Source organism: Neolamprologus brichardi, chromosome 18 (assembly GCF_056152115.1).
Source record: "Neolamprologus brichardi isolate AB-2024 chromosome 18, ASM5615211v1, whole genome shotgun sequence".
Classification (NCBI taxonomy): Eukaryota; Metazoa; Chordata; class Actinopteri; order Cichliformes; family Cichlidae; genus Neolamprologus; species Neolamprologus brichardi.
This window is the reverse complement of record NC_142121.1, coordinates 549,716-564,268: the sequence shown is the minus strand read 5'-3', so window position 1 is coordinate 564,268 and position 14,553 is coordinate 549,716. Positions and strand designations below refer to the sequence as shown.

General features: G+C 44.2%; 1 protein-coding gene across 1 annotated transcript; it reads left to right on the top strand.

The window, feature by feature from the left end:
* The first annotated feature begins 2,550 nt into the window (after positions 1 to 2,550).
* On the top strand, positions 2,551 to 10,224 carry LOC148097212 (uncharacterized). Its single transcript, XM_087831860.1, has 3 exons — positions 2,551 to 2,808; positions 3,583 to 3,864; positions 8,617 to 10,224. Exons 1-3 carry the CDS (start codon positions 2,637 to 2,639, stop codon positions 9,810 to 9,812), a joined length of 1,650 nt encoding a protein of 549 aa, XP_087687986.1. The 5' UTR covers positions 2,551 to 2,636; the 3' UTR covers positions 9,813 to 10,224.
* Positions 10,225 to 14,553: the final 4,329 nt, after the last annotated feature.

Sequence of the window (14,553 nt, the reverse complement as noted above, 5' to 3'; positions counted from 1 at the left end):
ATGATACCAAAAAAGGTCAGAACATTTGAAGGTGAAATATAAATAATGTAAAATCAAAAGGAGTCGAAATGGACAATTATATTTTGGACCCCAGAGGGTGAACCTAACAAATCATGAAAAATTAGGTTTAATTTTTGTTTATGAAGGTGCAGATTCCTGACATTTTGTGTAAATGTAAACATGTAACAATCTGATTTTTCTAACAAGGCTACACAGTACATGACATCAAAATTCACATGTTTATGTAACTGAGATGTTTAACCTCCTAAGACCCGAACTCTTCCCTGGCTGATTGGGACCAGATGAATGTTAAAACAAAGAATTACCTGATTTTTTTTTTTTTTTCACCTGATTTTCGTTTCTGAGAAAAATGAGATCCAAATATGAGGATATTCGTTTTAAATCTCGATAGGACAGTGGAAGTGTAATGTCATAAGTGGATATCAGGCCCTTATAGAGAAAACTTTTGTATTTTGGTCAAAACAACCCAAAATGTGATGTCCACATATGTGGACGCCAGGTCCTAGGAGGTTAATTATGCAGGCTACAGAAAATAACTAGGTTATAGACTATATTAATGTGAAACGTGTATACTTGCTGCATTTGAATCATTTTACCCATATGTATTCAATTCAATTTTATTTACGCAGCGCCAAATCACAACAACAGTTGTCTCAAGGTGTTTTATATTGTATTGTAGACCCTACAATAATACAGAGAAAAGCCCAACAATCATATGACCCCCGATGAGCAGCACTTTGGCGAGAGTGGGAAGGAAAAACTCCCTTTTAACAGGAAGAAACCTCCAGCAGAACCAGGCTCAGGGAGGGGCGGGGCCATCTGCTGTGATTGGTTGGGGTGAGAGAAGGAAGACAGGATAAAGACATGCTGTGGAAGAGAGACAGAGGTTAATAACAGATATGATTCAATGCAGAGAGGTCTGTTAATACATAGTGAGCGAGAAAGGTGACTGGAAAGGAAACACCCAGTGCATCATGGGAATCCCCGGCAGCCTACATCTATTGCAGCATAACTAAGGGAGGATTCAGGGTCACCTGGTCCAGCCCTAACTATATGCTTTAGCAAAAAGGAAAGTTTGAAGCCTAATCTTGAAAGTAGAGATAGTGTCTGTCTCCTGAATCCAAACTGGAAGCTGGTTCCACAGAAGTGTACAACTACGCTCTGTAGTTCCAGGCGGCAGCGTTACAGTTGCCATGGTTACAGGGTGATGCTCTCTCTCTGCGTGTTTCCTGGGTGAGAGAGCGCCTGTTGTTGTTGTGCTAAGCTAATAGGCAGAATGCTACAGGTATAGCTCTAAAGAATGTAGCATCATGGGCAGTGTAGTCCGTGCTGCAGGGAGAATGGACTGCCATACCCGTTATGTGTCTGTGAGCGAGGGAGGGAGAAAAAGGAAAAGTACGAGCTGTCATCGAGCAGAAACGGGAGCTGGAAGCATGTAAATATAATAATAACCACTGCAGCCAAGAAGAGAGCCTGACGAGCCCAGCTGTAAGTAAGCTATTAAGACTCGACTGTACACCGTGTTCGTGTTTTCCTCTGAAACAATAAGTTCTGTTGGAGCAGCCTTTCAACGCCTCTCTCTGTCTCTGCTAGCAAAGTGACCCAGACAACAAAGTAAAGCTAGTTTTCAGCTACGAGCCCGACACGAACCCACCGTATTAGCCAGAGGTCCCTTTACTACGGTTCAGAGCCGCGGACCTTCAGTAACAGTAATAAATCAGGTTCTGGTTCCTCCTGCTCCACACTGGAGTTCCTCTCCTGGTTCCAGAGCTGCTGCTCAGGGAGAACCTCCTCCTCCTCACAGACCTCCTGCTGTGGGACGTCTGGAGGAACTGAAGAAAGAAGTTACTGATGCAACCGCAGAAACATTAACAGGACTTTACAGCATGACTGCATCACTCATGAATGTGGACAGGCACCTGAGTTCACTTGTTTTGTGGTTTAAAAGCCACAAAGACGCTGTGTTTAGAGAAAATGGGTCTCAATTGTTCCCATACTGCTGACACATACGGGATCACTGAGGGTTTTTTCTTCTCCAGCTTTGACAAAAGTCCAGCTGGGATAACCACATTTACTCAGGGTCAGCTTTTCATCCATTTCATTAATAGTAATAAAAATCACACAGCAGTAATACGTCAAAGATACTGAAGTTTGATTTGATTTCCACCAATGAAGACTCTGAGCACGCCACAAACACGTTTAATTCCTCATTTATTTTAGACCTACATCAAACAATAAAATATTATAAAGCCGTGTGTTAGTATTCATTCACGTCAGACTCTTTGGTGTTGAGTATATGAATGATCAGTAGTAGAATGGATATGATTCATTATGGATAAAAACCTGAATGAGGCCTTTTCTTTCCATTTTCTCTCCTTTATTATTTATAACACGCTGGTTATGTATTTATGGCTCAGTTTGGTACATTTAAATAGGTTTTAGGAAGAAAGAAGGACGTTTATTCCAAGCGGAACAAAGTATTTGAACATCCTCTTCCTGCCGGAACTTTAGAGCGGGACACAGGCGGAAGTAAACATTTTTTAAAAGCGGCAGTTTGGTTGTTCCAGCGTGAACTTTTGGAGGCTTTGTGCTGTGTGTGAGCTGTGTCAGCAACAATGCCTTCAGTTCAGTATCTGAGAGAGTTTATCAACGAGCGACTAACTGCTGCTGCTGAACAAATATTCTTGGAGTTTGAAAAAACGATCGTCCAGTACGAGGAAGAGATCGACCGTCAGCGCAGACTGCTGGATATCACCTGGAAACCCGAAATCAAGCTGCACAGGACAGGTGAGTGTCCCTCTGAGGGAGGATCCTGATCACAGCTCTGCGGGACGTTTCTGATTGTGAGGACTTTTTGGAGATGTGAGCTAACAAAGAGCAAACAGAGGACAGGACTGCACTGCGCTCCATTCAAACAGCAGGCGCTGAAATCAGCTGGATCTGAGCTTTTCTCTGACCTGCATCCATCACTCAATCCTGTGAATCGTTTGAAAAACTTTTTGTTTGGCGGTGAAACGTGTGTTTGATGGTGCGTTCAGGTGCACCTTCTAAACTCAGTAATCCAGCCTGAAAAGGTTTTTCCTTGATTTCCTTTCTTCTTCTGCTGTAAAGAGTTCAGTGTTAACGTCATAACAATCAGTCTTTTTTATTTCTCCATCAGTGACGTCAGAGTGGTCGCCCGGGCCCTTTGTGATGATGTCACATAAAAGCTAAAGTCGTCCACAGCACGTGCACGGTTCCCGTGGTCACATTTCCACACGTGTGAGAAAAACAAACCATGTTGTTGTTCAGAGTCACGGACGCGACTGAAAGAAGTGACACAGAGTTTAATGTGCAGCCTCGCACAGTGAAAGCTGATATTGAATTTATGAAGTGTAGTGGCAGCTGCTGCTGTGCTGAGGGGGCTTCACCTTCCAGATGTTTGTCTGAATAAATGCAGATCTGAGATCAGTGACTTACAGCTGATTGGACGGCTTTACTCTCACACACGAGCGACGCAGTCATGCTGTAAAGTCCTGTTAATGTTTCTGTGGTTGTGACTTCTTTCTTCTGTCTCTCCAGACGTCCCACAGCAGCAGGTCTGTGAGGAGGAGGAGGAGGAGGAGGTTCTCCCTGAGCAGCAGCTCTGGAACCAGGAGAGGAGCTCCAGTGGGGAGGAACCAGAAGCTCCACAGATTAAAGAGGAAGAGGAGGAACTGTGCAGCAGTCAGGAGGGAGAGCAGCTGGGACTGAAGGAGGAGCCTGAAGTTCATAATGATCCTGTGCAGTACGAGGAAGAGATCGACCGTCAGCGCAGACTGCTGGATATCACCTGGAAACCCGAAATCAAGCTGCACAGGACAGGTGAGTGTCCCTCTGAGGGAGGATCCTGATCACAGCTCTGTGGGACGTTTACTTTGAGGCTGCAGGGATGTTTCTGGAGGACAGAAGGTGGATGTGTCTCTGTTTAAACAAACATTCAGCTTTAAACTCACCCGAGGACGCTGCTGTGAGGCAGGACTGGGGTTTTCCTCTCACACTTCTTACTGGGTACATCACCATGGTGACTGATGGCTTTTTGCAGCATAACTAAGGGAGGATTCAGGGTCAGCTGGTCCAGCCCTAACTATATGCTTTAGCAAAGAAAAGTTTGAAGCCTAATCTTAAAAGTAGAGATAGTGTCTGTCTCCTGAATCCAAACTGGAATATAACAGGACACCGGAGTAAATTCTCGAGCATCTCACACTTCTGATAATCAGCTGTCTGCTTGACGTTTATCCAGCTGTGTAAAAACTATAACTTTAATCTCAGCCAAACCGATTTACTCAGGAACAAATAAAATGCTGAAAAAAGCCAAACAATAACATTTTTAAGTTATCTAAGTGACTTATATATCATGTTTAACCTGAGTAGTGAAAGACGGCGGTGGGTTTGAAAACGATGGTTGTTGATCAATGGTCATGAAAATTTGCATAATTAAGATTAAGGAACTGACCTCCCAGCCATATTGTTCCTTCAGTGGGCTGGTTTCAGTCATTATGCAAATGTACTGTTTATAAGAAACCTGCAGCTGAGACTGAAGACGTCACCTGATGATGACAAAACGTTTCTCCCACAAAACGCTACGTCCAGATGAACAGAATCAACTTTTGGAGATTTACTAACCTGGATGATTGAGCATCAAGATAAGATGGAGCCTGATTATTTAATACCTTGTATGTGAGGAGCAGGATTTTCATTTCCTGATAACATTTACATTTACAATAATTGATTACGCAGCAGTGGAGAGTGGACTTTATCAAAGTAGATGTCTTTCTGAAAGCGCTGTAACTAAGTTTAAGAATATAATCCAGCCACTGTTATCATCGTCAATGCCCTGTACCAACACAGAGCAGAGCAGCTATCTGAACGCTACCCCAACAGAGGTCGATTATCTTGTTAATAATTTCACCTCCTCACTACGTACGACTCTGGATACTGTAGCTCCAGTGAAAACTAAGGTCTCTAATCAGAAGTACATGACCCCGTGGTATAATTCTCAAACACGTAGCCTAAAGCAGATGACTCGTAAGCTGGAGAGGAAATGGCGTGTCACAAATTTAGAGGATCATCATTTAGCCTGGAGAAATAGTTTGTTGCTTTATAAGAAAGCCCTCCGCAAAGCCAGAACAGCTTACTACTCATCACTGATTGAAGAAAATAAGAACAACCCCAGGTTTCTCTTCAGCACTGTAGCCAGGCTGACAAACAGTCAGAGCTCTGTTGAGCCAACCATCCCTTTAACGTTAACTAGTAATGACTGGGGGGGAGTGAGTGGGGTGGGGTGGGGTGGGGGGTGGGGGGGGGGGTGAGTGTCCAGCGTGTGAGGGGTCGATGATGATGCTGCTGGCTTTCTGCTGAAGTCTGCCAGTGTAAATGTCTCGGAGCGGGGTTATTGAAGAGCTGATTGTCTGCTGCCCTCACCACCCGCTGCAGTTTCCTCTCGTCCTCCGCGGTGCAGCAGTTGGAGCAGAGTGTGCAGCAGGAGGTCAGAAGGCTCGATGGTGGAGCAGTAAAAGTTTATTAGCAGTCTCTGGGGTAACTGGGCCTGACGTAGTTTCCTGAGGACGTACAGCCTTTGTTGTGCTTTCCCTACCTGGTGGGAGATGTTTGTGGACCAGGTAAGGTCGGCGGAGATGTGGACTCCGAGGAGCTTAAAGCTCTCCACCCTTTCTACCTCCTCCATCAGTGCAGAGGGTGGAGTGCTCAGATCGCTTTGTTCTGCTGAAGTCGATTACATCTCCTTGGTCTCGGCTGTGTTCAGGTTGTTGTCGTCACACCATCGCTTCAGATGCTGAACCTCCTCTCTGTAGCTGAATCATCGCTGTTGTCCATCAGTCCTATGACGGTGGTGTCATCAGCTAATTTTATAATGGTGTTACTGGTGTGGATTGGTGAACAGTCATGGGTGAAAAGTGAGTATAAGAGGTGTCTGAGGACACACCCCTGTGGGACTCCCACATTCAGAATGAGGGTGGAGGAGGTGTGTGAGGGCTGTTATTATGGCGTCCTCTGTCCACCTGTTTGCCCTGAATGTAAACTGGTGTGGATCGAGGTCTGCAGGGATGGCAGCTTTAATGTGCGACATGATGAGCTGTTCAAAACATTTGGTAATTATGGCTGTTCAAGCAACTGGACGATAGTCATTCAAGCAGCTCACTGTGTTCTTGGGCACTGGAACGATGGCTGCTCACAGGCAGGATGGTACGACAGACTGTAGCAGTGAGAGGTTGAAGATGGTGGTGAAAACCTCTGCTAGTTGGTCTGCACATGCTTTAAGCACTCTACCGGCTACACCGTCAGCACCAGCTGCCTTCCTCGCGTTGACTCTGCACAGTGTGGCTCTGACCTGATGCTGCCCCAGCTGGATGGGGGCGTCGTCCCTCTCTGTAACGGCAGGATGGGTGATGGTGTCCCTGTTTCGTTGGTTGAAGCAGGTGAAGAACTGTTTAGGGCTGGGCCATATCATACTGTTCAAGGTAACACCGGTGTAATGTTGGGCAACGATAGGAAAATGAAATATGGCGATAGAATATGGGTAAAACACGCATGTGCAGTGCCTTTGTTTTCATACGCACATGGCGGCGACGCAGAACGAGAAGGCAAGGCAAGGCAAGGCAAGTTTATTTGTATAGCACAATTCAACAACAAGGTGATTCAAAGTGCTTTACAGAGACATTAGAAACAAAAACAAATAAAAAGCATGATTTAAAATTGATTAAAACAAGCAAACAAACTAACTAATTAACAAACAAACAAACAAACAAACAAACAAACAAAACAGTATATAAAATCAAAACAGATAAAATCAGAACAGTAGATAAAATCAGTAGTTAAAATGTAAGTTTTGAGTGCGGATTTGGTGCTTTATTCAAATGCAGCTGAGAACAGGTGAGTCTTCAACCTGGATTTAAATAAACTGAGTGTTTCAGCTGATCGGAGGCTTTCTGGGAGTTTGTTCCAGATATAAGGAGCATAAAAGCTGAATGCGGGTTCTCCGTGTCTGGTTCTGACTCTGGGAACTGATAAAAGACCGGATCCAGATGACCTGAGGGATCTGGAAGGTTCATACTGGGTCAGGAGAAGAGTGAAAGCGGATCGTTGAATGAAACAGATGAACCTGAACTGGTTTGTAAAAATGCTGCAGCTTCACTGGTGGAACTGGTTTAGCTTTCGTCCGTCAGATACACAACAAAGCACTATTTTTGGTAGCGCATGCTAGCGGGCCGTCGTTATTACCGTGTTGTTTGGAAAATACTACACTTAAAATCAATCCTTTGATTATTCTGAAAGTGGACAGAGCCCCTTATAATCCCGTGTGCCTTATGTATGAACTCTGGTTGTGTTTACTGACCTCGAAACGATTTTATGTGCACGGCGCTCGAAAATCTGTCAAATGTTTCAGTACGACTTTGCTAAGCTACGAAGCCGCACCGCTTGATGGATTGTCGGAGCATTACGGCTATCGTAGGCGGAGCCTCGCGGAGTGATACGTACTGTGCTTCAACATAATATTACCGTATTGTGTGTGTATAACTGTTTTTACGTTTTGTGGATATTATTCATGGTTATGCTGAGGATACGTCGGCCAGAGAGCCCAGGAATCGAACCGGCGACCTTCAGGTTACAGATGCGCTTCCCAAACATGTTGGTGCAGACTTGGTCCAGTGTGTTGTTTTCCCTCGTCAGAAAGCTCACATTTTTAAAGAATCCAGGCGGGACAGATTTCAGGAATCTCCTGCCACGATCACAGCGCAGTCTTGTAAGTCTTAACAAGTTTACAAAGAGTGACCTTTGACCTTTAAATGTAAATGGACAGCCGAGTCTTGTGTCTCGTGGAGGTGGCTCTTCTGTGTTGTGCCATGCATTTGTGAAGTGGCTGTTTGGTCTCTCCAATGTAGAGGTCTGGGCATTCCTTGCTGCACTGTACAGCAAACACCACATTGTTAAGTTTGTTTAGGAGTTTTGTCCAGTTTCTGTCAGAGTGTGTTGCTGGGTGTGAAATACACTGGGATGTCACGCTTGACAAAAACTGGTTCAGAGATGAAACGTCTTTAAGCATCTTAAAGAAGTCCAGACGCTTTTCTCTCCAAGCTACTTAGATGATGTAAAGTGTTGTGTCATCAGCATAAAATTGAAACTGTACTCCTCTATGGTGGGGAATATTTGTGAGAGTAAAGGGAGAGATTGTAAATAAGAGGAGTCCCAACACTGACGGTTCTGCTGTGAACGAGCTGTTTTGTGTCAGATAGGAAGGATGTAAAATATCGTAAAGCTGTGTCCATGATTCCAATACTGGCCAGTCATTCTAACTGGAGAGGATGGGAGATAGGGTTAGGAGCATCACTGCTGATAAGAATGGTGATAAGGTTGGTCCCAGCTCACTGGTGATGTCAACAGTAGCTGTTTCAACACTGCTCCTAGAATGAGAAGTTGATCAAATGCCTTGTAGAGCTTATTGAGAACTCAGTTGGCCCGGAGCTGAAATGCTGTCTGGGTGATACAGAAGTGTTTATGAAAATGGATAGCATGATGAATATATTCACCATTTTTCATGTATCCGATTTTTCTCTCCAGACATCCCACAGCAGCATATCGATGATGAGGAGGAGGTTCTCCCTGAGCAGCAGCTCTGGAACCAGGAGAGGAGCTCCAGTGTGGAGGAACCAGAAGCTCCACAGATTAAAGAGGAACAGGAGGAACTGTGCAGCAGTCAGGAGGGAGAGCAGCTGGGACTGAAGGAGGAGACGGATACCTTTATGGTGACTGTTGTTGAGGAAGGAGAGCACAGTGAACCAGGAGGAGACGGGAAGCAGCTCCTCTGTGATGACTCTCCTCAAAGTGAAAGCACAGATGAAGAATCCAGCAAGTGTGAAGAGTCAGGGTTAAGTGAAACTGTGACCTCAGTACCAAAGAAGAGACAGAAGCGAGACAGAAGTCATGATGATGTAGAGAGCTGGACTGTGTCAGAGAGTCCCTGCAATGCTGCCACAGGTAGAGAGTCTGATGTTTGCCAAAAATCCATCAAGAGTCAATCCCAAAGAAAGAAACCCCACACTGATGTGAAACCGTATCCTTGTGATACCTGTGGGAAAAGTTTCAGTGATAAAAGTACGTGGAAACGTCACCTTAGAACCCACACAGGTGAGAGGCCATATCCCTGTGATACTTGTGGGAAAAGTTTCAGTCGAAGCAGTCACTTGTATGATCACATGAGAACCCACACAGGTGAGAGGCCATATCCCTGTGATACGTGTGGGAAAAGTTTCCATAAAAAAATGAATTTATCTATCCACATGAGAACCCACACAGGTGAGAGGCCGTATCCATGTGACACTTGTGGGAAAAGCTTCAGTCACAGCAGTTATTTGTATAATCACAGGAGAACCCACACAGGTGAAAAGCTGTTTGCTTGTAATACCTGTGGGAAAAGCTTCAGTGATAGAAGTACCTGGAAACGCCACCTTAGAACTCACACAGGTGAGAGGCCATATCCCTGTGATACATGTGGGAAAAGTTTTACTCGAAGAAGTACTTTGTATATTCACATGAAAACTCACACAGGTGAGAGGCCATATACCTGTGATACATGTGGGAAAAGTTTTAGTCGAAGCAGTACTTTGTATATTCACAAGAAAACTCATACAGGTGAGAGGCCATATACCTGTGATACATGTGGGAAAAGTTTCAGTCAAAAAAGTAGCTTGATGTGTCACAAGAAAACTCACACAGGTGAGAAGCCAGAGGCTCATAAAACGTTTCAGTGCGAGTAGGAATTTGATAGACTGCATGAGAACTCTCACAGGTTGTTTTCCAGAAATATCTGTCTTTTATGCTGTATTCCTGCTTTCAATTCAATTCAATTCAATTTTATTTATATAGCGCCAAATCACAACAAAAGTCGCCTCAAGGCGCTTCATAGTTTGTGTTTGTGTGTCACTGTTTTATGTGAGACTTTGAAGTTGAAGCTGAGAATCCCTCTGGCCTTTTCTGCCTGCTTTAGTCTGTAATGGTTTGTTTAGAGCATGTTGTATATTCTCATGCGTTCATGTATTTTGTAATTTCATCCACTTGTTATTGTTTCAGCCTTTAGAGGTGATCCTAAAAACCTGCACCCTCATGTATGTATGACACATATTTTGGTTTACAAGGTTACAAAACTTGCAACTACAGAATCTGATTTACAAGTACAAAATAAAAGTTCAGTTTTTTAACTTTTCTCACGAAGCTTTATTTGCAGAAATCCCGTGTTGCATGTAACTTAAAGAAGTATATGTGTCTGGCCATTTCACTTTTAATCTCGTCACGCATTGGTATCTGGCAGTGCTCTTGTTTATGCTTAGGTTAAATCTCCAGGGTCCCTGCATACTCGCAGTTCTTTACTTTTGTTCCATTTCTCCATGCACAGCATTGAGTTCGGTTCTTCCACTTTTGTGATGAGCTGCAACTGTGACATCCTGTCCAGCTCTTTTTTTTTTTTTTTTAAGACTATCCCTAAGCGGAGCTGGGACTCTCCGTGGAGCCTGGATTAGCGGCTTTGCATCATCTTTCAGCTGGACACTGTACAGTGGCTTGCAAAAGTATTCGCCCCCTTGAACTTTCCCACATTTTGTCACATTACAGCCACAAACATGAATCAATGTTATTGGACTTCCATGTGAAAGACCAACACAAAGTGGTGAACACGTGAGAAGTGGAACGAAAATCAAACATGATTCCAAACATTTTTTACAAATAAATAACTGCAAAGTGGGGTGTGCGTAATTATTCAGCCCCCTTTGATCTGAGTGCAGTCAGTTGCCCATAGACATTGCCTGATGAGTGCTAATGACTAAATAGAGTGCACCTGTGTGTAATCTAATGTCAGTACAAATACAGCTGCTCTGTGACGGCCTCAGAGGTTGTCTAAGGCTGTATCCCAATTCAGGGTCTGCAGCCTTAAAGGCTCATTTTAAGGCCGATTACGTCACCGCGACGCGACGAAGGCTGTCCCAGTTCGAAGGCTGCTCGAAATGCGGCCCTCAAATGCGTCCTTCATTTCCCTGAATTGTAAGGATGTGGCGGTGTAGACTTCGTGGCCCAACATATCCCAGAATGCATAGCGCGGTGGTGGGTGTGGATAATTTTGCCGAAAAAAAACGGCGGATGAGGGGCGCCCGAAGAGTAAACTTTAAGTAAGTACTGAATATTATGTCACTTATTTATGTGCAAATGTTTAATAACGAAGAACATTAAAACATTACTGTTGGCCACATGTCGGCAAAGTCATGTGACATTAGTGACGTTTGTACTAACTTGGTTTTAAAGCCTTTACTTTAAAATATACGCCGTTCAATAGCTGAGCTTAATCAGAGAATGATCAAAGCTCATGTAGAAACAAACAAACAAATGAACAAAAGATTTTCTCCTTCTGTCAAACAAAGCTGTATGAAACGTTTCCAGCTGTTAGTATCATGGTTGCTAGGTAACCTGGGCAGCGCAACGGAGGCTACACCGTCCCATTTCACAAGCCTCGCACTTCCGGCCTTAGCGGTCTTTAAGTACGCGGCCCTTGAGGATCGTTGAGGCTGCAGACCCTGAATTGGGACACAGCCTAAGAGAATATTGGGAGCAACAACACCATGAAGTCCAACGAACACAGCAGACAAGTCAGGGATAAAGTTATTGAGAAATTTAAAGCAGGCTTAGGCTACAAAAAGATTTCCCAAGCATTGAACATCCCACGGAGCACTGTTCAAGCCATCATTCAGAAATGGAAGGAGTATGGCACAACTGTAAACCTACCAAGACAAGGCCGTCCACCTAAACCAGGGGTGTCCAAACTCCGGCCCGCGGTCCATTTTTAATTGGCCCGCAAGTAATTTTATAAATCGACTAGAATAAGGCCGCACTTCAACTTTTGCTTGAGTGTATTGCACTTCTTAGTTTTAACACCAGGGGGAGCTGCTGTTGATCAAGGCAGTTGCTCCAACAAAAAGGACAATCACAGAAGAAATTTACCCCAAGTTACTAAACAGGTCAGAACCAAAGAAGCGAAAGAGTGAGTGCAGAAAATTTCAGACACGGTGGGAGAGTGAATATTTCTTCAAAGAACTCAAGGGGAAGTGTGTCTGTTTGATCTGCACTGAAACTGTGGCAGTTATGAAAGAGTATAATGTACGACGTCATTGTTAAACCAAACATCAGGCCTATGCATCCGACACTGGTGCTGAGCGAGAGCAGAAATTAACTCTCCTGCAGGGTCAGCAACAGTATTTATTTCGTGCTCGAAAGGTCCAGGAAAAGGCTCCAATAGCAGCTATGAGGTCGCCCAACTCATCGCGAGACATGGCGAGCCTTTTTCAGACGGAGACCTCATAAAACACGACCTCGTTAAAGTCACCGAAATAATGTGGAAAAAGTGCAGGACTTCAACAACGTCAGCGTGTCCAGAAATCCAGTCGTGCGACGCACTGAAGACTCGTCAGCCAACATTAAACTGCAACCGTCTGATAAAGCTGTGCTTTTGATGTTTACTCCATCGCATGTGATGAGAGCACCGACGCCACAGATGCCGCATAGCTGCTATTTTTTTGCGGGGAGTGGACGAGAGCACAAGCGCTTTAGGTGAGTAAAAATATATCCCACAGTACCCGTGTGTTAATGTGCAGGTACACATGCTTCAAATATCAATAATGTGCATCGATTCTGTCACTACTCTGCTTTTGTGCACCACTTTCTTATCTGCGTTTTTCTTGTTAACACACAGAGTACACACCGCTGTGCACAGCGCTCGCACACGCAGTCAGCTGATCTCATCCGATGCACATCTGCTCCTTGATCAAGTGACATTTGATTTTTGGCACGAGTGGCGATCAGCACCATAGCTGGATGGCCCGATTTACAAACCCAGCACAGCTGATACTCACCAGAAGAATTTACTAAAATGATGCACTCCTGTTATTAAGTCCAGTTCAGTCTGTTAATGTTGATAATCGTTTCAAACGGACGTTAACAGGTGTGTTGCTGAGCCTAATAACTTAAATAACAAGCTTTCTTTATTGTTTTTTCTCTGTGCTGTAAATCTTTATGGCTTTAAAAAAATATCGAGATATATATCGTATATCACCATCCAGCTAAAGAATATCGAGATATGAATTTCGGGCCATATCGCCCAGTCCTAGTTTCATGTTGTTGGGAGTATATGCTTCATAACCTGAGTGCCTCTCACTTTCTTCTGCTTTATTGTGCTCAGTTTTTACATTTCCAGGAGACACTGTGCCCACAAAGAAAGTCGCACCTCGTTGCCATAAGCAGGACACTGTCAGGGTTCATGTCTGCCACCACATGGCTTTCAGGAGTAGGGATGGGTATTGATAAGATTTTCACGATTCCATTTTCGATTCGATTATCTTATCGATTCTTTTTTTAAAAAAGGAGAACACTAAGGTCAATTAGGTTAGAACTTTGTTTTATATCTTCTCTTTGAACAAGGTAGAAATTTAGGAGTAACATGGCCTTACAAACCCAGCAGTGAGATCTTCAGACATCCACAGCCTACGGCTCTTCAATGGGGCGTCACAGGGTCCCCAGGAAAAACATTGTAAATGTAAAATAATAAAATAAATATTCTTCTGTAGCAATAACAAAGTATAACATAAATTATTCTGTAGCAATTACACAAGAATATCCAGTAATGTCCCTGCCTACAATTAAACACATTCACTTACTGAAAATCATCTGCTGTGGCAAACGGCTGCAAGCCTTTGACCACAAACTGAGTCTCTGCTCGGTGACATTCGTCTATCCTGCCTGAAAGGAGACGCTACGGTAGACTGCAGCGAGAACTGCCAGCATCTGAGCCAGACTCTGTCTCATCATGGTCACCTAAACGCACAGTAATGGCAGGTTTTGTAATAATATGCACTGTTATGCTGGGCTTACACTGTGCGGCTTTTTTTGAGCCGATTTGTCTATCGTGCGACCGTTTTGGTGATCGCCCGATTTTGGCCTTAATCGCGCGACGTGCATCGTGTAGTATACATGGGGTAACAAGAAGCGATTAACACCTCACAACCAGCTCCCGATCATCAATCGCTTGGTCGGTTGGTTGAAATCCTCACGACCGTCGTGAGGGTGTCACCGCAGCTTCTCACACTGCGCACGCGCAAACATATAAATGTCAGTGAAAAAGACGGAGCAGCACGGCAGTGCAGCGTGTGATCTGGACACAAGCGATGGAGGCACAACTTGTAGAACTTTGGAAAGCTCATCCGAGCCTTTTCGATGTGGCCTCACAAAATTATCACGACCACAACAACCGTGAAAATAGTTGGATGGACATTGCTGCTCAATCACAGCTGCCTGATCATGTTTTTCATTAGCAATTTAGCAAAGTTGATGGTGGTGTGTGTCTGTGTGAGTGAAAGACAGAGAGGGAGAGCGAGCGACAGAATTTCTGTTATAACCTTCATTTTATGGACGCACAGTTTGAGCACTCAGGTCGCATCAGAGCATCGGGCCGTATAGTGTGAG

What these genes read in the sequence shown, in the direction of transcription:
- LOC148097212 (XM_087831860.1), top strand. Translation starts at nt 2,637, where the DNA reads ATGCCTTCAGTTCAGTATCTGAGAGAGTTTATCAACGAGCGACTAACT. An exon ending in AATCAAGCTGCACAGGACAG is followed by an intron (nt 2,809 to 3,582) that starts GTGAGTGTCCCT and finishes CTGTCTCTCCAG; the next exon opens with ACGTCCCACAGCAGCAGGTC. An exon ending in AATCAAGCTGCACAGGACAG is followed by an intron (nt 3,865 to 8,616) that starts GTGAGTGTCCCT and finishes TTTTCTCTCCAG; the next exon opens with ACATCCCACAGCAGCATATC.